Source organism: Symphalangus syndactylus, chromosome 2 (assembly GCF_028878055.3).
Source record: "Symphalangus syndactylus isolate Jambi chromosome 2, NHGRI_mSymSyn1-v2.1_pri, whole genome shotgun sequence".
NCBI lineage: Eukaryota > Metazoa > Chordata > Mammalia > Primates > Hylobatidae > Symphalangus > Symphalangus syndactylus.
The window spans coordinates 34,421,450-34,444,827 of NC_072424.2; the positions used below are offsets into that span (position 1 = coordinate 34,421,450).

The 23,378-nt window shown below is 37.7% G+C and overlaps 1 protein-coding gene across 2 annotated transcripts in view; it reads left to right on the forward strand.

Moving 5' to 3' along the window:
- Positions 1-23,378, forward strand: part of CFAP43 (cilia and flagella associated protein 43) — a 98,534-nt gene that overhangs the window by 69,156 nt on the left and 6,000 nt on the right. For both annotated transcript variants that reach the window (XM_055249946.2, XM_063626989.1), the window contains exons 25-34: positions 780-866; positions 1,140-1,220; positions 2,029-2,154; positions 6,583-6,702; positions 11,295-11,402; positions 12,944-13,030; positions 13,723-13,811; positions 14,992-15,205; positions 16,238-16,350; positions 17,633-17,792. In XM_055249946.2, the coding sequence (XP_055105921.2) occupies positions 780-866; positions 1,140-1,220; positions 2,029-2,154; positions 6,583-6,702; positions 11,295-11,402; positions 12,944-13,030; positions 13,723-13,811; positions 14,992-15,205; positions 16,238-16,350; positions 17,633-17,792 (1,185 nt within the window). The remainder of the gene's footprint in view (positions 1-779; positions 867-1,139; positions 1,221-2,028; positions 2,155-6,582; positions 6,703-11,294; positions 11,403-12,943; positions 13,031-13,722; positions 13,812-14,991; positions 15,206-16,237; positions 16,351-17,632; positions 17,793-23,378) is intronic.

Genomic DNA, 23,378 nt, shown 5'->3' on the forward strand with positions numbered 1-23,378 from the left:
ATTGTTGGGAGTTTGGACCCAAACCATCATGCCTTAGAGTTCATTCTCTTAACCTGTGCACTCTGCTGTACTTGTTTAAGCAAGTCGTTTTTCCTAAACCAGACTTTCACTATGTGACCTAAAACTCTGGAGCAAGGTGACAGCAAGGACCTAACTCTGCTACTCTGCTGCTCTCTGGAGGGCCCTGCTTGGGGCAGTCACTTTGTACCTACTTCTCCTTGGGCTCTAATCCATCCTACATTTAGAAGAGTGCGCTTGCTGCAAGCCAAACTTACTATGTCCCTTCTCTGCCTCACCCCTTGCAGTGGCTGCTCACTTCACTTGGGATAAAGCCCATGAGCCTCCTCCTAAATGCCCACCCCCACCCCCTTTCTTGCCCAACTGCTCTCCCACTTGGCTCCATTCTGGTCACAATTTCATTCTCACAGTCCTTGAATGCCCCAAGCTCTCGACCTCTTAGGACCCCCATCCTTCAGAATTTGGCTTAGATGGCACTTCTTTTGAGCCCCCCTCCCTCCCTTCCTTAATCAGTCAGGTTCCCTGTTAAAATCTTTTTAGTGGTGGACAAAAGCTTTGAGAGTTAATAGAGAAGTAAAGATCTATTTTTCCACCTCTCTCATTTTAGACCTCATCTTATTCCAAAACAGAAAATTGGGTGCAAAGTCTGCAGAGTCCCTTTAATCCCCTTAGTATCTTCTAGCCTCCTCCCAGTATGTGGAAGGAAAATTTAGTTTGAATTTTGTAAGAATAATAGCAGGAAATGACATTTTCTCTTTCAGATTACAGCCCACAAACACATTAAGCCGTGGCACAAAGCCAAAGAATTGATCATGAATCATGAAACGGAGCACTGGCTTCTGATACAGGCATGCAGCTTAGCTTACACAGGACTTAAGACCCTCTTTGCTTTAGGGATACTCCTTCCTAGTTTGGTGTGATAACCCATCAACACATTTGTCATGGTCAGTGGTCACTTGAATCTCATTGGCCTCCTTCCCCCTTCTCTCCTCCAGGCACTGCCTACCTTCCCCAATCCCAAATGCGATCATTCTAATGTTGGGTGGGAAGCTGCCTCTGGAGCCACCTGGAATGTCAGGTCTCTGTCTCAGCATTCCTCTCTGATTCTGGCTCTTTCCCAGGGTGCCAGCACAAGACTCCGAGCTCTGATGGACATGATGGGAGGAGTTCTGGAAGTCAAGAAGGAAGATATTTTGAGAATGGTGATATTTCTGTTCATCCTTATAGAAGGTGGAATGGGGTGGAAAGAGCTACTTAAGTTTTACCATTTTTGTCCTATATAAACCTGAGTTTTAGAAGTTCTACAGCAACAAATATTATACAACCTCCATAGTACCTTATAAACCTACCACATTAGGGCTTGGCATGGTGGCTTATGCCTGTAATCCCAGCACTAAGTGAGGTGTAATCCCAGCTAAGTGAGGAGGCCAGGAATTCAAGGCAGGAGGCTAGGAATTCAAGGCCACAGTGAGCTGTGATCACACCACTGCACTCCAGCCTGAGAGACAGAGCAAGACCCTGTCTCAGAAAACCAAAAACATACCACATTAGACAGATAATAAATTTGAAAATGCAGGTTTGCCTTCCAATCTGACAAGACACAAACAAATCAACAAAAATAAGTAACTACAGTGGTTTTGGTCTCTATTGAAGGCAGGAATACTGCTTCATCGGTAATTATCCAGATATACCAGGAAACATTTTCTTTGATACCTGACATAGGTGTTCCTGGAGCTCAGGGGTAGTTCTCGCTATAAAGATACCAACACACTCCTCTGAGTCTATCACCTAAGAGTCCAGGTATATCCCGCCCTGCTCACCTTCACCTAAGTCACAGAAAAACTGTTTTAAAAATTTAAAATATCTTTTGCCCAAAATGTCAGGTCGTTGTCCTTGCCAATGTGAAGGACTGTATCCTTTTAAAGGGCTTTAAAAAAAAAACTCTGAGCTTTTACTGTACTACTGCATTTACGTTTGAGCTGAAATATATGCTTTTCTTCATATCTTCAGGTGATTCCTCAGCCTGCTTTCATGGCAAAACCTGACACTGTGTGGACTGAAGAAGAAAGAAAACAATTCAAAGATTATGAGAAAAAAGTAAAGGAGTTAAATGAAGAAAGAGATAAGTATAGAAAGGTCAGAAGGCAAAGAATTAATATAACCTATCATATCCAGAGTGCTGTTTAAATATCTTTTCAAATGTTTTCTATTTTCTCGATATCTTTAACAGCTTAAGGACAGTGTTTCAGCTTAAATTCTCAAGAGAATTTAGAGAAGTAGGTGGAGATAAATTTAAGGAGTTAAAACAATTTTAAAGCAAGGAAACATATGGCAATAGTTTTTTTAAAGCTGTTACTGATTTCAGCATTTCCCATGTCATTACAATTCATTTGGCCCTTCATTCATTCTTCAGGTGTTCAATGAATACCTAATACAACATGTTCAAGTCACAGCAAGGTATTGCTCTGCATTGTGTACATTTATTTGAATTCAGTAATACTTTTGCTTGATTTGTTCTCCATCTCAAGAAAAGGGTTTGAAGAACAAATGGCACAATCAATGCAGTACATTATTTACAACTCAAATTCAAGGTTTTTACAGTGCAGTTCTGCTACTTGTATCCCCGTCCATCAGAAGGAAACACTGTCACATTAAAATTGCTCACAATTACAGTAGAGATATAAAAGATGATGATGTGCAGTCAAGTAAACAATATTTATTCTTCTATGAAGGAAGTAAAGTCATACCATCATTCAAGGTAGGACAGCTTGCCAGCTTGCTAGTGGCTGTATCTCATGAAGAGCTTCTTTGAATCTGTTGTGAACCTGTCCACATTTTTATTCACTGCGGCCCTGTAGGGTCCCTTATATTTTAACCTAAAATGGTTCTTACTCAAAGCCAAAATCAGTAACACTGAAAGAAGTAAAGATTTCAAAGAGTTAGGGAGTATAGATGCCTAAGGAATAAAAGCTGGTGACCGATCAACTACATTTACTCCAGAGTTTTGTGTTGTAAGATAGTCCACTGCCTGCACCCTCATGTCCCTGCACCTTCTTCTTACTCACCTGCTGAACCCCCAGCCTTGATTAAATCCGATACTCTGCCTTCTCTGCACCTGCACCCATGAAGTGGCTAAAGAAAAACTACTGACTGGGTTTACTCAAAATTATGACCTTAATCTCAATTGGGTCCTTAGAGCTGGTCGGCAGTGCTACTCCATTTTTCCCCTAGCCAAGTGCTCTCACACTTGAATGCGAATCTGCATCACCTGGGGGATTTGTTAAAAATGCAGGTTCTGATTTCATTGTTGCTCTGTGAAAATGGAAGGACGCTGAGATTTTGCACTCCAAATAGGCTATTGCTGGCCAGTGGGCCCTACTTTAAGTAGCAGGATCCTAGAGTACCCTTTCATACCCATTGCTCATCTCCCAAACTTTCAACACCTGACACCCTCAACTCACTCTCACCTTATTTTCTATTTTACTAAGAGAAGAGAGACAACTAAAAGTGATTTCCCTTACTCCTCTACTGCTGCGTCCACCCACCAGCTGCACTGAATCCATGGCGTCTGCCTTTCTGCTTCTTAATGGGTAAAATGGCCTTGCATCCACCTAAGTCTGGTCCTCTCCTGGTGCACTAGCCACCATCCCATCTCACCTACTCAATGTCATTACTCATCAATTTACCCTCTTCTTTCCTGCATCAGCAATTTTTCCCACCCTGTGGATTTTCCCTATCAGTGTAGACATGTGCTATAATTGTATACATCTCTCATCTTATTAAAAAAATATTTCCTGGAAGGAAATGCTAGAGTTCTTTCTACTGTTCTTGTGATATTTGGGTCAGTATAAATTTATTTCAAAACAAAAAGGAAAAGGAAAAAACTCAACTCCTTTGGCCTCTCTTTCCCCCTGGATCACTCAATGTCTCTGCTCTCCTTTACTGCAAAACTCAAAAAAATCTATGTTGATGGTTTTCAATTTCTCTCTCTCTCAATTAAAAAAAAATCTTGTATCATGGAAAATATCAAACATGTATAAAAATAGAACAGTATAATGACCCCTTTGTCCAGCTTCCACAATTATCTACTCATGGCCAATCTTAATTCATTTTATACCTCCACTTACTTCCCTAACATTGGATTATTTTTTTCACCAATTTTTATTTTAGAATTATTCAAATGTACATAAATGTTACATGAATAGTACCATCTATATACCATGTATTTGTACCAATAGCATATATAGTACATATATGTTATATATATATATTATATATATGTACCTGTGCACATCAGTTTTTTATATTGCCACATTTGTTCTCTTTTTCTCCTGAATAGTTAGAGATAAATCACAGATATCATGATATGCCTAAATAATACAGCTTAAACCTCCTAAGAACAAAAATATTCTTCTACATAACCACAGTAAAATTATCATACAAAAGAAGCTTAATATAAATATGATTATCTAATTAAGCCCATATTCAGATTACCCTGTTGTCCAAGTAAAGTCCTTCATAGCTTTTTTGTTGATGTTTATCAAAAAATCTAATCAATTTCACTTAGTTTTTAATGTTCTTTAATCCAGAACAGTTCTACAACTTTGTTTTCCATGACATTGACATTTTTTTAAAAATTGAGGCTGATTTTTTTGTGGAATGTCCCCCATGTTGAATTTGATTGGTTTCTCATTATTAGATTTAGGTGCAATATTTCTGACAATCATATTAAGTAGATGATGCTGTGTCTTCGGTGCATCATATCAGGAGGCTCCTGATTTCAGTCAGTCCCACTGTTGGTAACATTAAGTATGATCACTGGAAAGAAGGTTTCTCCAGATTTCTTTATTATAGAAGTTCTCTTTCTCCATCGTGTGTAATAACTAATCTGTGGGGGTGGCATTTTGAATCTGACTCTCTGTTCATTCTGTCTTTTGGCATCCATTGATGAACCTTGCCTGAATCAATTATTACTATAGTGATTGCACAATGGTGCCTTTCTAGTTTTTAATTGTTTACTTTGTACTTATTAGTTAGTATTCTTCTGCAAAGAAGAGTTTTTCCTCTGCCCTACCAGAGGCATACTCCAACTTAATGTGTTTTAATCCATGACTATCATTATTATTTCTGTTGTTCAAAGTGTTTGGAGCTTCTTCAAGTTCTTATCTGTGTCCTTTTCATGTGTCCTCATCAGTTTTTGAGCACTTTCTCCATTTCTAACACAGCAAGATGTTGTAGGCACCAAGAATCAGCTATTTTTCTTTTTAGAGAATCCTGGATTCCTTTTATTGGCAATTGGTATTTAGAGACCAAGGGTACTAGATGTGCTCTTTGCTCTAGGGATTAGGAGTCATTCTCTCTCTCTCTCTCTCTCTCTCTGTCTCTCTCTCTCTCTCACACACACACACACACACACACACACACACACACATCCAGTTAGCTCCAATTCCAACTCAATTCCAATTTGACAGCACAGGGTTCTTTTCTCTTTCCTTCATTTAATATTTAGGTCTCCCCTTTTCAGTGAAAACTCTAGTTCCCAAAATATAAATATACTTACTGATTTGCTCAGTCCTACAATATACGTAAAATACCTCTGTCAAAAATGCTGTCCTATGTACCCGCTATGTTTTTTTCACCAAACTGTCTCTGCCTCTTCCTAGAGATTCCAGCTGGGCTAGAGACTGAGCCCCTTTGGTAACAACATTTAAGGGAACATGAGCACAATGCATAATGTCCTTAAAAGCATGTTGTGATGTGCACATTTTGTAATTACCTTTTTTGTTGTTTTGATACAGGCATGCAATGTGAAATAATCACAACATGGAGAATGGGATATTCATCCTCACAAGCAATTATCCTTTGGGTTATAAACAATACAGTTACACTCTTTTAGTTCTTTTTTAATATACAGTTAAGTGATTGTTGACTATAGTCACCCTGTTGTGCAATCAAAATTTTACCTCATATTTTGATGTTGTTCTCTTTAAAAATATAAATTTATATTTCACTTACGTTCTGGTGGAATTTTTTAAAAAGAGAGGACAAGGGAACATTTTCCTTTTGATATAGAACTGTTTGGAGAGACAAAACATACAGAAAACAAGAGAGTACAAATATATAAATATACATATATATACATTCACTTCTTATTTCCTTAAAATAGAAATAATTCCATGAAAATGACCAGTGCCTGAAAACAATAAAAATTTTTTAGGGCTAAATCATGTGTCTGGAGATTGCTGTCCTATATAAAGAGTGAGGATTTTCTGGAAAGATTTGCTGCAATTTGCTTTCCTAGGCCTACTTCTGCCTGTATCATTAGCCATGATCAGTAATTTTAAGCTTTTTTTCCCAATGTAATCTTTTCTAAGCAAAAATCTCAACACACAGTATATTAAACAGATCCAAGTGGGAGCATCTCTGGTTTAAGAGAGTACAGAGCCCAGAACACCTTGCAAGGGCTGCCCTCCATCTGCCCCTCCCTTGTGGTGAAATGTAAACATCACTCCTAGGAGCCTTTAATACTCCTAAACGTTAACTTTACTATTGTTTTCCTTTTAGTCATTAGAAGCAGAGCTGAAGAAACTTCAAAACTCTATTCAAGAAAGCACACAGGCCTTTGATGAACATTTGAAAAGACTTTTTGAAAGGAGAGTGAAGGCAGAGATGGTTACCAACCAGGTAAAGAAAAGTTTTACTTATGTGACTTTTAAGGAGCTTGCAGGGCCTTTCCATATTTCTTTGGATGAAGATCAACATCCTTAGCAGGTACTAAGATCTTGTATGCTCTGGGCCCTGGGTCCCTCTCTAGTCTCATCTTGTGCATCTTCCCCTTTACCTGTCACACTTCCTCTTTCAACATCTTGAACACACCCAATACCCTCCCTCCTCATGCCTCTGCCAACTCTGCCAGTTATACTGTCTACCAATGCTTCTTTGCTTCCTGAACGATATTCATCCTTCAGATCCCAGCTCAAAAATCAGTTCCTCAGACTAGGTAATATCTTCCTATTATATACTATATTTTTTCCTTTCTACCATTCATTGCTACTGAATTGTAATTTATGTGAGATTATTTTCAATGTTTTCAAGACTAGATGCTCCATGAGGGTAGAGACTAAGTCTGTCTTATTCACCCCTGTATCTCCAGCAAATAGCAAAGGGCTTTGTTCAAAGTGTATGCTGAATGAAAAAGCAATCCTCATGTCCCAAAAGATCAGGTGAAAAAAAAATCTGTCTTAATTATCTCCAGCAGTAGGGATAAAAATGAAGTATGCAGTAACTAAAAGCAAGAAGATCAAAGAGTGATGCCCTTAAATTCTGAGGAAAAAATTATTTCTAGCTTTGAATTCTATACCCAGCCAAACTATCCATTGAGTTTAAGAAGAGAATAATGATTTACTTAAATGTAAATGTAAACTCCCAAACTATAAAAATCCTGGGAGACAACCTATGCAATATCATTCTGGACATAGGAACTGGCAAAGATTTCATGATGAAGATACTAAAAGCAATCACAACAAAAGCAAAAATTGACAAATGGGATCTAATTAAACTAAAGAGTTTCTGCACAGCAAAAGAAACTATCCACAGAGTAAACAGACAACCTACAGAATGGGAGAAAATATTTGCAAACTCTGCATCTGACAAATGTCCAGCATCTACAAGGAACTTAAATTTACAAGAAAAAAAGAACAACCCCATTAAAAAGTGGTCAAAGGACATGAACAGATACTTTTTGAAAGAAGACATACATGTGGCCAACAAGCATATGAAAAAAAGCTCATCACTGATCATTAGATAAATGAAAATCAAAACCACAATGAAATACCAGATACCATCTCACACTAGTCAGAATGGCTACTACTAAAAAGTAAAAAAATTACAGATACTGGTGAGGCTGTGGAGAAAAGGGAATGCTTATACACTGTTGGTGGGAATGTAAATTAGCTCAACCATTGTGGAAAGCAGTATGGCAATTCCTTAAAGAGCTAAAAACAACTACCATTCAACCCAGCAATCCCATTACTGGGTATATACCCAAAGGAATATAAATTGTTCTATTATAAAGACACATGCATGCATATGTTCACTGCAGTACTATTCACAATAGCAAAGACATGGAATCAACCTAAATGCCCATCAATGATAGACTGGATAGAGAAAATGTGGTACATATACACCGTGGAATACTGTGCAGCCATCAAAAAGAATGAGATCATTTCCTTTGCTAGAACATGGATAGAGATGGAGGCCATAATCCTTATTAAACCAACACAGGAACAGAAAACCAAATACGATATGCTCTCACTTATAAGTGGGAGCTAAATGATGAGAACACATGGGCACATAGAGGGGAACAACAGACACTAGGGTGTCTGGTTTCCTGAGGGTGGAGGGTGGGAGGAGGGAGAAGATCAGAAAAAATAACTATTGCATACTAGGCTTAGTACCTGGTGACAAAATAATCTGTACAACAAACCCCCATGACACGAGTTTACCTAGATAACAAACATGCATATGTACCCCTGAACCTAAAATAAAAGTTAAAAAAAGAGAATAATGATATTTTGAGAAATGCCAGGTCTCCCAGATTTACATGCACTCATTTGATGAGAGCTTTTGAAAGATGTCTGACCAAAGCAGGGGTCTTAATGAGAAAAGATGGTGCAACACTGGAGAGATGTGAAGGGAATCTTCAGGAGGATGACTATATCCCCAGGATCCCAACAGGAATGGTACACTGAAAGTGTTACATTTACATTCCCTCAGTGACTTTTTACAGAGGTATGAGCAGGGTTAAGGGAAACAGCAAGGAGTGGCAGACGTGTTGTAATTAGAAACAATGGAAGGCCAGTACTATCTCTAGAGCTAACAGGCAGGGAAAGAGCTGTTCCCAGAACCCAGCAAGACATGTAGCCTTGGGAAAGGGGCTGCTCTTGGGAGTTGTGACCACAGATAGAAGAATGTAATCACTGGCCAGGCAGGGACTGGATGTATGGATATACTGGGAGTGAGGGGGAAGACTGGGAATGAATGCTCCAGCCTAACAGCAGCATTAGTCATAGCCAAAAGGTGGAAACAATCTAAATATCCAGCAGCTGAGAGCAGATGAGTAAAATATGGTGTATCCATACAAGGGAGTATTATCCCACAATAAAAAGGAATGTGCTAATATATGGTACAACACGGATGAACCTTGAGAACATGCTAAGTCAAAGAAGCCAGACAACAAAGGCCACATATTGTATGATTCCATTTATGTGGAATCATATAGTTTCTAAAACAGGCAAATTTATAAAGACAGAAATTAGAAAGTTGTTGCTTTTGTGGGGAGGAGGAGGCCTCTAGGAGGTGACAGAGGGGCAGATGGGAAATGACTACTAAAGAATTTTGGGGGAATGGTGAAATGTTCTAAAATTGATTGTAGTGATTGTTACACAACTCTGCAAATATACTAAAATACACTGAATTGTACACTGTAAATGGTGAATTGTATGGTATGTGAATTATATCTCAACAAAGTTATTTTTTTAACGGTATGCTGAGATCCTCTTGTCATATAAGATAATGAGGAAACTAACAGACTACTCAGTAATATCAAAATAATTCAGGAGCTAACTTAAAACATTTCCCTTGAATGAGACAATTTAAGATTCAAAGATGATAACAGTTGCAATTAATTAAACCCATCACATTTGTTTAAATTTATGAATTTGTGATATTTTAAAAATAGAAGTGCCAATCAGTCACTTTCAGAGGATGAAAACAAATTCATTTTCTAAAAACTGATAAAGAGAAAGCATCAAGTATTTAGTCTGCCTTTCCTATATGAACTGAAGTGTACCACTTTGAAACCAAATAGTAGATGATGAGAAGCATCTCTTTATAAAAGTAGTTCAATTAATAAGTGAAAAGGGAAACTAAAACCAGATTTTCACCATTTTGCATCTCTCAGCGGATTAATGGACCCAGGCATTGAGTATCTGCAGCTGCTGACATCACAGAAAGAAAGACAATCAGATGATATATGTCTCCTGATCAAAGAACAGAATACCACCTATAGTCTTGTTAAAAGGATCAAACTTAGATTTGATCAGGCCTCTGGACCCAGCTGCCATTTTTCAAGTAATAAAAAGGATGAAGCCTCGATAAACTACACCATGAATATACAGGCATTAAAACAAGACTCTGCAACGCTACAGAGACTGCTGATAACTCAAATAAATTGTGAGGAAAAGAAATGAAAGGGAACATGAAGATTATAAAAAGATTTATTTTATTTTTAACCTTTAAGTTCAGGGGTACATGTATAGGTTTGTTACGTAGGTAAACTCATGTCACAGGAGTTTGTTGTACAGATTATTTCATAATCCAGGTAGTAAGAAGAGATTTAAAAAACATGAAAAAAAATTATGAATAAGTTATACTGTAGTGGCTAGGTTTCTGTCTTAGTCTGTTTTGTGTTGCTATAAATAATACCTGAGGCTGCATAATTTATAAAGAAAAGAGGTTTATCTGACTCATAATTCTGCTGGCTAGAAGGTTCAAGATTAGGCATCTGATGTGGGCCTCAGGTCGCTTCCATTTATGGCAGGTGAAGGGGAGCTGGCGTGTGCAGAAATCGCATGGTCAGAGAGGAGGCAAGAGAGGGTGCAGGGGGGTGCCAGGCTCTCTTTAACAATCAGCACTCAGGGGAACTAATAGAGTATAAACTCACTCACCCTTGAGGGAGGGAATTGATCTATTCATGAGAGACCCCTACCCGTGACCCAAACACCTCCCATTAGGCCCCACCTACAGCACCAGGGATCACGTTTCAACATGCAGTTTGGATGGGGCAAATATCCAAACTACAGCATTATACACCCCTGGGTAATAAAACTACAAAGAAACACAATATATAATAAAAAGTCAAGATAGTGTTTAGTACTGGGGTTGAGATTTTGATGAGGACTCCTGGAAGAAGCAACTGCAGTCGTAAAGTTCTGTTTCTTGGGATAAATGGTGCTAACAAGGGTGTTTGCCTTTATAATAACTCATTAAATTATATGTCCATGTTATGTATTTTTTGTATATGTGATTTACCTTACAATGAAATTATGAAAAAGGTAAAATAACTGAAGTTATTGCAATAAGCTGTATTCCTTTTTTCTTTAAAATATTTCTCTTACCTGTATGTCATAAACTTGCTTGATTAGTGTCAAGTCTATAGAAAATATTGTCTCAGGTAGAAGTATTTCTGCCAACCTTTTTCTTAAATATTTCTACAGGAGGAATTGAAAATAAGTAACCTTGCATTTTCTTTATTGTTGGATGAAGAATTAAGCTCCAGAGAAAAATTCCTGAACAACTACCTTACAAGGAAACAGCACGAGAAAGTAAGAATAGTGTCTGAAATCTGAATACAAGCATTTTCTGATAGACATGCCCCTCATTTAGCAAGAGCTCACATGTCTAGACCCTTCCTTCCTTCCTTCTACCATTCCTACATAACCATGTGCATCCCTTGGCTCCCTGTCTGGAACTTTGCTCCAGGGCCAGGTGAAAGTAACCATTCCAATCTGTTAATAAAGTTATGTGATTCTGCATCTGCAATCATTTAGCCAAAAGAACTGTGTAGCTTTCATATGACATGGTTTATACAATGAGGCCATATAGCTTCATGGTTGAAAGCACTGGCTGTGGGACCTTGGACAAGGCATACAACCTTTTAAGCTGCTTACAAGCTCTTATTTAGGGAATGTTTTTCTCTCTGGACACGCTAAGATTTACTAAGATGTAAGCAATGGGCTCGCATATAGAATGAAAAACTGTTGTATTATGAAAAACTCTAAATATGAGCTTGTATAGATATGGTTCATTAAAAAGACAGTGAATACAAAATGTTTATCACATAATGTTTCAACAAATGTCAGCTTTTGTTAGTAGTATTAGTAAAGAGCATTTATGAATGTGTGACTTATAAATGACATGAACTTAACTTTTTTCTAAGAGCCTATTAAACAGCATATGCAAAACTTCTTCTAAATATAACTTTACATATAGCAACCCTGCAGCATACTAGATTTCTTTCACAGATGAGGATACCATCTCAGAGAGTCTGGGTAACATGCCTAAGTCAGCCACTAGTGTGTAATAGAGCAGCAGCTGGAACTGTGGGAATAAGTGAAGAACATCCAAATGCAAATGAGCAGACAGCTGTTTATTCAGAGCTTGGCACAGCAAGGGACTCATCCACCGTCAATTACTTTTGGCAGACTCAAAGGCAGGAAAGGAGTAGGAAAGCTTTATAGTGCAAGGAAGAGAGGGCTTCAGGTGCAACATGATTGGAAGTTGTTGGCATGAGGAAGCTAGAGGCAAACCAATCAGAAGCGGGACAACTCATTTGACTGATTTAGGGAACATATTTGGCTTTCTCTGGATGGTCCTAGGTTGGAAATGGGGACAAAGTTATAGAAGCTGGTGGTTATAATCAAGCCCTGAAAGTTTGAGGCCAATCCTTAAAAAGGCTGTGATTTAGTTTCCCAGCTGATGATTGTAGAGGTTGTGGGTCAGAGTTCTGTTGTTACATATGGTCTGGCCCTTGTTTGCATGTATATCCAGTCTCTCAGAACCCAGGTCCATGTGATTCCGAAGCCCGTGCACTTTCATCCTCCACACTGACTTACCAAGATGCAGTGTGCTCCATAGACACTCACACACTCATACACAGAGTTGGCTGTACTTAGAAACAGGTGATTGGGTGTTCTTTCAAAGTCCCCAATTGGTTTGTTTTCTTCCATAAATCTTCATGAATGAATACTTCACAGACATATTTCTCTTGTACTAGGAAATTCCTTGCTCTTTTTAGTATCCCCAATATTTTTGTTTATGCTGGAAAGTCTCCAGTTTCAATCAACTATTCCTGATGCTGTTATAGAGCCAAACTTCAGAAGCTGTTCGGAAATCTAGAGAAGACCTGGATGTGTACAAGGAGCACTATGACAACTTACTGGCAGAAGACAAAGTGAGAGTTGTTGTCTTACCCACTCAACAGTGCAGTAGAGTTGTTGCTGCCTAGATTGGAGGAAGGTTAAAGGGGATATAATATAATTTTCTCACATATTTTTCTCCCACTTAATTCTCAGCTATGGGTGAACTTCATTCTATGCATTGTATATTTTTGAAAATCCATGTGTAAAATGAATTTTTATAAGCTTCTCTGGTTTAAGCTTTCTCTTATACAAAATACAGGGAAATCATCTAGCCTTTAAGGCTTTTCAAACTTTAGGTTGCAGACCCCGTTACTTGGCCATGAAATCAATTTAGTAGGTTATGACCAGCAGTTTTATAATGGAAAAGAATAGGATAGAATAGCATAAAGAAGACAGATGGAACAGAATGGAATAGAAAAGAATAGAGTAACATGCATGTTTTTTGGGTAAATATATTTTGGGACACTTCTTTGGGAAACTTCTGGATGATTTCTAAGACCTGTTATATGAAATAACATTTTTAATACACTTAGATGCTTCTTATCAAAACAAATCTTTGAGAAATCATCGCACAGAGAATGGTTAATGTCTAACAACTTTATAAATCAAGGTTTCATGGATTTTTAAAACCAAAGTGCTACCACCTGTATTTTGAAGAGTACTGTCAACAAATAAAAGGTTTCCAAACCAAGTTGCAATCCTCAAATGTCATGTTTGTCCTTAGGTTATGGATCGCAGCTTTAAAAAGGAATTTTCTGAAATTCCCGGTCATCAAGTGGATATACTCTACAAACTTTTTAAACGCCGACCAAGGTTTGTTTCTCCTTCACTATTGTGTTTCTGAGAAAAAAGTTTGCAAATAAAGAGGAGTGTTACTAGATTTCAGCTTTTTTCTCCCAATTAAATGAATTATTCAGTATAATATCTTTTAGGTGGAGATGTTTAAGGGTTTTGATCCTAATTCAGTTTTTTTTTTTTTTTTTTGAGACGGAGTCTCGCTCTGTCACCCAGGTTGGAGTGCAGTGGCACAATCTCTGCTCACTGCAACCTCCACCTCCCGGGTTCAAGCGTTTCTCCTGCCTCAGCCTGCCAAGTAGCTGGGACTACAGGCGCGCGCCACCACGCCCAGCTAATTTTTGTATTTTTAGTAGAGACGGAGTTTCACCATGTTGAGCAGGATGATCTCGATCTCCTGACCCCGTGATCCATCCGTCTCAGCCTCCCGAAGTGTTGGGATTATAGGTGTGAGCCACCTCGCCCGGCGGTTTTCCTGTTTTTAAAAGAGTGAGTGATAATTAGCCCAATTACGTACCTTCTCCTTGTGGAAAAAGAAGTGAGACCTCCTGCAGCAGTGGGAAAAGCACAAGCTTTCTTGTCAAACAGAATCAACTTTAAATCCTGACTCCATCACCTGTCAGACTGATAGCCCTGGGCCATGAGCTTCTCTCCCAGGCTGACTTTCCTCATCTAGAGAATGGGGATGATAATATAGTTTCAACTTCACAGTGTATTGTAAAGCATCTTGATAGTGAGTGCCTCGCCCAAATCTTTGTACCCTTCTTCCCTTTCCAGCTGAAGCACAGGGAAATGAAACTAATCTATTAATGTAGATAAAAATAGAGTTGGCCAGGTGGTGGCTCACCACTGTACTCCCAACACTTTGGGAGGCTGAGGTGAAACGATGGGTTGATTTATTTGCCTGCTTACAGTATACAGAAAGGAAATGTGTCCTAGCACAGGTACAACTGTCTGTCAGTGCTGACAATAGTTGGAGACATCTGTAGTCTAGCCAAGGTCACGTCTGAGAACCTGGGGAGTATGGAGGAAGGGCAAAGTGGATCCCTTTATCTGTGGAATAACCCACCTACCAGCCGTCACATGCCGAAGGGAAGAGCCATACAATGTGTTATGCCTGTGCTAAGGGCCTAATTGTTTCACATTGATGTTTTCGTGAGAATGTGAAATGTTGATGGGCTTTTCTTGGTAATACCAGGATTTCCAAACAGAAAACGCACTCAGAAACAACCAGTGTTGTCCCTTTTGGAGAACTACCAGGATCTGGCAAGTTGAATAAGGATGCATTTGCCCAGTTAATGAAAGCCATGGATGAGTTGGACAATATTAGTAACATGCCAGAAGGCTTGGACCCTTTGGTCTGGAATCATTTCTGCATGACAAGACGAGCAAAAGTGGAAAATGAACAGAAAGTATATACTATTTTAACTTAATTTAATTTTTAGTGTACTAATATCAAATACATAGTTTACATTGGTCAGTGTAACCGAAAAAGCTAATTATTTAGGTTTCCCTGCTAGGGTAGTATTTGGTCATAGTAATAAGATAATGAAATACTATATTAACCCTGGTGCTATTGAAGGCTAAGTGTAGGCCTGTTGCTTTTAAACTGGTGCCATTCAAAATAGTGTCCATTAGCCACAAGTGGTTATTATGCACTTGAAATAAATATTGCCAGTCCTAATTAAGATGTGCTGTAAGTGGAAAACATACACATTAGAAGGCTTAGTATGAACAAAAAGAAACATGTCTCATTGATATTTTTATATTGATTATAGGTTGAAGTGATAATATTCTGGATACATTGAATTAAAATATATTAGTAAAATTAAATTCATCTCTTTGATTTCACTTTTTATAATGTGGCTACTACAGAATTTAAAATTACATATGTGACTCACGTTTATGGCTCACATTATGTTTTTCTTAGACAGCACTGTTGTAGGTTATCTCATTTTGCATAGATTAGAATTACATTTGGCTCAGCAGAACCAACTTTATAGTTTTGCTAGAATGTAGCAACGAGTAAAAATTTAAGAGTGTCTTTATTTGGGAAGAGAATCCTTCCTCTTGTTGCTTCTTGACCACTACCCCAAATTCCCTAAACTTAATGCCCACATGCATCAGGCTGGCATATTTTTGTTAAAGTACCTATGATTCCATAATTTCACTTAAAATGATGAGAACAAATTTTAAAAATAAGATATAAAAGAATTTATAGTTGCTTGCATACTTGATTTTCACTAAGAAGCAAATTTGATACTTTTCAAATCATTCAAATTGTTACATACCATGTAAATTTTAGACATTTAAATTTAAATGTTTATTACTTTCTTTGGAAGGTAGACCTGTTAAGGTTTTTAAATTTAAAAAGTTAAAAGATGTATGTTGTCTAAAATTGAAGCTCCATATGTTCTGACATGTTTCTGGCTCGCTTTCTTTAGGTAAAGCAGAAAGCCGCTGACTTATTGGAAATGGCAACTTTCCTCCGGAAGAGAGTTGAGGAGGAAGAGAAGGTGCAACAGGAGATTGAGAGAGTGTTCCATGAACTCATCCTGTAATTTGAAGCTTTCTTTCGTGTTCACCTATTCAAAGTCTAATTAGGGCTAAATCAGGTTGTGTTATCACTGGAGAGAATGCCTACTGACTGCTTTACAGCTATCTCCCTTCCAGCACTGTGCTTAAAAATTTCCATTTTAAAAAGTGTGCTTTGTTACATAGACCTTGATTCAGGATGGAAATTTCCCACGTTTTGTTGCTCTTACTACAAATAAGCAAGTTTCAGAAAAATCTTAGTATTGTTTCAAGTCGGCCCCTTCCACATAAAAATGCAAAGAACCTGTTTCTTCCAGTCAGTACTTTGGGGCTCAAGGCATATAAGCTAACCGTGTGGAAAATTAAGCAGATGTCTAAGAACTTTCCATGTAGACACCCAGCCAACTGATATATTTTTCTTTAGGGGAATTTGTTGTTGTTTACTAAGTGATTAAGATATTTAAGTCCTTGCTTCATTTTTTGGCTATATTTATAGCCTCATTGATAAATACTTCTCTGATGTTCCCAAATTCATTGTTACACATCATTTTTAGATCTAGGCTATAGCGAGGATATGAATTACCCAGAAATAGATTTGTTAAGTAACTTACATATTAAATATTGTAGTATAGTATCAGAAATCAATAAATAAGTTCAGAATTTTAATAGAGTTATTTATTTTATTTATTTATTTTGAAATGTAGCCTCACTCTGTCACACAAGCTGGAGTGCAGTGGCATGATCTCAGCTCACTGCAATCTCCACCTCCCAGGTTCAAGAGATTCTCATGCCTCAGCCTCCCAAGTAGCTGGGATTACAGGTGCCTGTCACCACCCCTAGCTAATTTTCGTATTGTTAGTAGAGATGGGGTTTCGCCATGTTGGCCAGGCTAGTCTCGAACTCCTGACCTCAGATGATCCACCCACCTCGGCATCCCAAAATGCTGGGATTACAGGCATGAGCCACTGCGCCTGGCCAGATTTGTTATTTAAAAGCGTCTCTATTTTCTTCATTTTTACTTTACTTTTATTACCGTCAAAATTATACAATCTTTTCTTAATCCTAAAGTAAAAATCTATAAATGTATTTCTGTCCATACCATTCTTTGAGCAACCCAGGTGTAATTCTGCATCAATAGGAAGAGGTTTCAGAGAGACCTCTAGGAAAGCTCATCATCAGGAAAATATTCTCCACACTAATCTCCAGCATGTTTTCCTTAGCTGATTTGATTTTTATATTCTCAGATAATAGGTGAAATTTGAAATATATTACAACTACTTGCTTTGAAGTCCTTTTCAATTTAGATTACAGGAAGAGAAAGTGAGATTCCAGTTGAATTTGACAATTCAAATTCTTCTTAAACAAGGACAAGTAGAACTGGAAAATTTCCAGCTAGTACTGGAGTATTCTGATGCAATTCTCATCAACAAGAACATAATTGAAGATTTGAATTCTGCGATTCGGGTAATTATACTTTTTATTTTTATTTTAATTCAAGGTCTTGCTTTGTTACTTAGGCTAGAGTCTTGTGGCACAATCGTGGCTCACTGCAGCCTTAACCCTTGGCTAGGCTCAATAGATCCTCCCACCTTCACCTCCCAAGTAGCTGGGAGTACAGGTTCACACCACCACACCCAGCTAATTGTTTTAAAATTAGTTTTTTGTGAAAACAGAGTCTTAATATGTTGCCCAGGCTGTTCTCAAACTCCTGAGCTCAAGTGATCCTCCTGCTCTGGCCTCCCAAAGTGCTGGAATTAATAGACGTGAGCCACTGCACGTGGCCAATTATACTTTTTTAAAGACAAAACATATTGCCTGCTGTACCAAATATTTTACATTATTCTCCCATTTTCATAAGTAATTTTAATTCAGTTAAGTCAGTGGTTTCCTAACTGTTAGAATCATTTGAAGAACTTTATAAATGTGCCCAGACCCCACCCCCAGGATGAGTATTTTTCAAAAGCTCCCTCCATAATTCTAAGGTTCAAGAAGGATCACAGAGCTAAATGTCCATTCTAGTATGCCATCGTTTGTTAGGCCCAGCCTACTCAGGCAAAGATAATCTTAGATAAGCTTAGTTAGTTGATTTCAGACCTTACTTCTTTTCTAATATGAACATTTAATGTTATTTCTCTATAAGCTTTAGGTATAATTGAGTCCTAAAAAAAAATTCCCTATAAGCTTTATTTTATCTGTATTCTACAAATTTTAATATTTTATGTTTTAATTTTCTTTTAAATATTTTCTCATTTCTGTTGTGACTTCCTATTTGATTCATGAGTTATTTAAAAGCGTGTTATTTAATTTCTAAATATTTGGGGATTTTGTGCTATTTGGGAATTAGATGATAATGCTACTGTACATTTTATTTTTACAAATGCTATAAACACAAAACATATTGGTATTATTTTTGCTTTAGACAATTATCTTTTAGAATAATAAAAATGTGAAAAGAGGTGTTTTCTATTTACCTTAATTTTCACTATTTCAAAAGATCTTTATTTCATTGTGTAGATCCAAATTTCCATCTTGTATCATTTACCTTCTGCTTAAAGAACTTCCTTTAACTTAATTGAAGTACAAGCCTGCTGGTAATGAATTCTCTCCATTTTTCTTTATCTGAAAAAGTTTTTAATCACCTTCATTGTTGAAAGATACTTTGCTAGATTCACTGGATTGCCAGGTTTGTTCATTTGTTCTCTCTCTCTCTCTCTTTTCATTTTAAAGATGTTCATTTTCTTCTGAACATCTAGATAGTTTCTGACAAGGTTTCTGGTATATTTTTTATCTTTGTTCATCTGAATTTAATGTGTCTGGCTTTGAGATTTTTTATCTTTGTTTTTCGCAGTTTGAACACAACGTGTCTAGGTGGGGATAGGGGGTGGTATGCACATGTGTGCGTGAGATTCTTGAGGTTCTCTGAGCTTCCTCAATCTGTGATTTGATATTTGTCATTATCTTTGGAAAATTCTCATTGATTATCTCTGAATATTTCTTCTGCCCTGTTCGCTCTCTCTTTTTCTACTGGGATTCCAATTACACACGTGTCAGATTGTCTGATACTGTTCCACATCTCTTAGATATTCCATACTCATTGTATTTCACTCTTTGTTCTCTTTATGTTTCAGTCTGGGTAATTTCTATTGCCCTATATTCAAGTTCATTCATTCTTTCTTATGCTGTGTCTAGTCTGATAATGAGCCCATCAAAGGCAAAATATCTGTTACCATATTATTGTAGATAGATAGATAGATAGATAGATAGATAGATAGATAGATAGATAGACTTACATTTAGTATTTCTGTTTAACTTATAGTTTCCATCCCTCTGCTGAAATTCCCCATTTGTTCATGCATGTTGTCTATCCTTTCCAAAAATTTTTGTTTTAGAAAAGTTGTAAAGATAGTACAGAGAATTCTCATATACCCCTTATCCAGTTTCTTATATTTTTATTATTTTCCATCAGTATGGTACATTTGTCACAACTATTGAACTAATATTGACACATTATTATTAACTAAAGTACAAACTTTATTCACTTTTCCTTAGTTTTTACTTAAGGTCATTTTTCTGTTCCAGGATCTCATCAGGATGCATTTTATTTAGTTGTTATGTCTTTCTTTCTTTTTTTTTCTTTTTTTTTCTTTTTAGACTGAGCTTTGCTCTTGTTGCCCAAGCTGGTGTGCAATGGCACTATCTCAGGTCACTGCAACCTCTCCCTCCTGGGTTCAAGCGATTCTACTGCCTCAGCCTCCCGAGTAGCTGGGATTACAGGCATGCGCCACCACACCTGGCTACTTTTGTATTTTTAGTAGAGGCGGGGTTTCTCCATGTTGGTCAGGCTGGTCTCGAACTCCCAACCTCAGGTGATCCGCCCACCTCGGCCTCCCAAAGTGTTGGGATTACAATCGTGAGCCCCCGTGCCACCGGCCAGTTGTCATTTCTTTCTACATAGTGACAGTTTCTCAGTTTTGTCTTGTTTTTGATGACCTTGACAGTTTATTGTAGAGTAATAGTCAGTTATTTTGTAGAATGTGCCTCAACTGTGGTTTCTGTGATGTATTTATCACTATTCACCTGGAGTATGGAGAAAGAGAACACAGATGCCCTCTCAGCACATGATTTCAAGGATACATGCTATCAACATGTCATCACTGTTTATTGAATCTTGACCACCTGAATTGAGGTAGTGTTTTGTCAGGCTTCTTTACTATAAAGTTACTTTTTCTCCACTGTTCCATGCTATACTCTTTATAAGGAAATTAGTCATAATTATTTTAAATTTCCCATCTGATAGTTCTAACACCCGTCATCTCTGATCTAGGTGTGTTGATTGCTTTGTAACTTAGTTTTTTAGAGATATTTTTATTGTGGTATAATACACACAACATAAAATGTACTATTTTAACCATTTAAAGTGTGCAAGTCAGTGGCAATTAATACATCACAAAGTTGTGCAGCTAGTACTGCTATCTAGTTCCAGAACATTTTTGTTTCTTTTGTTTTTTGTTTTTTGAGACCGGGTCTGGCTCTGTCATCTGGGCTGGAGTGCCGGAGCATGATCTCAGCTCACTGCAACCTCCGCCTCCCAGACTGAAGCCATTCTCCCACCTCTGTGGCTGGAATTACAGACATGTGCCACCACATCTAGCTAATTTTTATATTTTTTTGGTAGAGATGGGGTTTCACCATGCTGCCCAGGCTGGTCTCAAACTCCGGGGCTCAAGTGATCCTCCTGCCTTAGCCTCCCAAAGTGCTGGAATTACAGGAGTGAGGCACCCAACCCGGCCTCAGAACATTTTTTATCATCCTAAAAGGAAACCCCACACTCATTAAACAATAATTCCCCATTCACCTCTTCCCTTAGCCCCTGGACACCAATAATCTGCATTGTCTCTATGGATTTGCCTATTCTTAGTATTTTGTATGAATGGAATCATACAATAGGTGGCCTTTGTTTTCTGGCTTCTTTCACTTAGCATGTTTTTAAGATTTAACCATGTTGTAGCATGTATCAGTCTTCATTCTTCTTTTATGACCAAATCATATTTCATTTTATGGATATACATTTTGTTTATCCATTCATCAGCTATTTGGGCTGAATATTTGGGCTATTTCCACCTTTTGGCTATTGTGGTGCCTATAACTGTTCATGCACAAGTTTTTGAAAACCTGTTTTCAGTTCTCTGGGGATATATACCTAGAAGTGGAATTGCTGGATTGTATGGTCATTGTATGTTTAACTGATTGAGGCACTGCAAACTGTTTTCCATAGTAGCTGCACCATTTCATATTCCCACCAGCAAAGTATGTGGGTTTCACTTTCTCTACGTCCCCATCAAAACTTGTTATTTTCTCTCTTTTTTGTTGTTTGCTTGCTTGCTTTTTAATTACAGCCATCTTAGTGGGTTTATTCTTGATGTAAATTTCTCTAATGACTAATGACATTGAGCATCTTTTCATATGCTTGTTGACCATTTGTATATCTTTGGACAAATGACTACTGAAGTCTTTTGCCCATTTTCAAATTGGGTTTTGTTGTTGAGTTATAAGAGTTTTTTATATGTTCTGGATATTAAACCCTTACATAATTTGCAAATATTTTATCCCCTTCTATGGATTGTCTTATGTTTTTGGTATTAAATCTAAGAATCAGGCCATGTGCGGTGGCTCATGCCTGTAATCCCAGCACTTTGGGAGGCTGAGGTGGGATCACCTGAGGTCAGGAGTTTAAGACCAGCCTGGCCAAGATGTGAAACCCCATCTCTACTAAAAATACAAAAATTAGCCAGGCATGGTGGCAGGCACCTGTAATCCCAGCTACTCAGGAGGCTGAGGCAGGAGAATTGCTTGAACCTGGGAGGCGGAGGTTGCAGTGAGGCGAGATGGCGCCACTGCACTCCAGCCTGGGTGACAGAGTAAGACTCTGTCTCAAAAAATAAAATAAAATAAAATAAGTAAATATCTAAGAATCAAATCTGAAGTCATGAAGATTTATCCCTGTTTTCTTTTTTCTTTTCTTTTCTTTCTTTTTTTTTTTTGGAAATGGAGAAATGGAGTCTCGCTCTGTCTGCCAGGCTGGAGTGCAGTGGTATGACCTTGGCTCACTGCAACCTCCACATCCCGGATTCAAGCAATTCTCCTGCCTCGGCCTCCTGAGTAGCTAGGATTTACAGGCGCCCACCACCATGCCCAGCTAATTTTTGTATTTTTAGTAGAGACAGGGTTTCACCTTGTTGGCCAGGCTGGTCTCAAACTCTTGACCTCAGGTGATCTGCCTGCCTCAGCCTCCCAAAGTGCTGGGATTATAGGCGTGAGCCACTGTGCCTGGCCTCAGTCCCTGTTTTCTTCTTTGAAGCAGGGAAGTGTTAGCCATCCAACTTTTTGTTTTCAATATTGTTTTGGCTATTCATGATCCTTTGCAGCTTCATATGAATTTGAGGATCAGGTTTTTCCATTTGAAAAAAAAAAAAAGCCATTGAAATTTTGGCAGTGATTGCATTAAATCTATAGATTCCTTTGAGGAGTACTGTCTTAAGTCTTTTGATCCAAGAACATGGGATGACTTTCCATTTATTTAATCTTTATATTCTTTCAGCAATATTTTGTAGGTTTCTTTGTACACACACTTTTTAGATAAACTTTATTTCTAGGTTTTTTCTTTCTGGTATTATTGTAAATGGAATTGATTTATTAATTCTTTTCCAGATTTTTCAGTGGTAATGTATAAAAATACAACTGATTTTTGCATGTTGATCTTATACTCTGCAACTTTGCCAAATTTATGTATTATCTCTAGTAGGGTTTTTGTGGATTCTATATGACTTTCTCTATATATATAGACTCATTAATCTGTGAATATAAATTGTTTTACATCTTTTCAGTTTGTGTGCCTTTTATTTCTTCTTCTTGCCTAATTGCCATGGCTAGAATTTTTATTACAGTGTTGAATCAAAGTGACAAAAAGTGGGACATCCTTGTCTTGTTCCTGATCTTAGTTGGAAAGCTTTCAGTCTTTTATCATTGAGTATGAAGTTATGATGGGTTTTC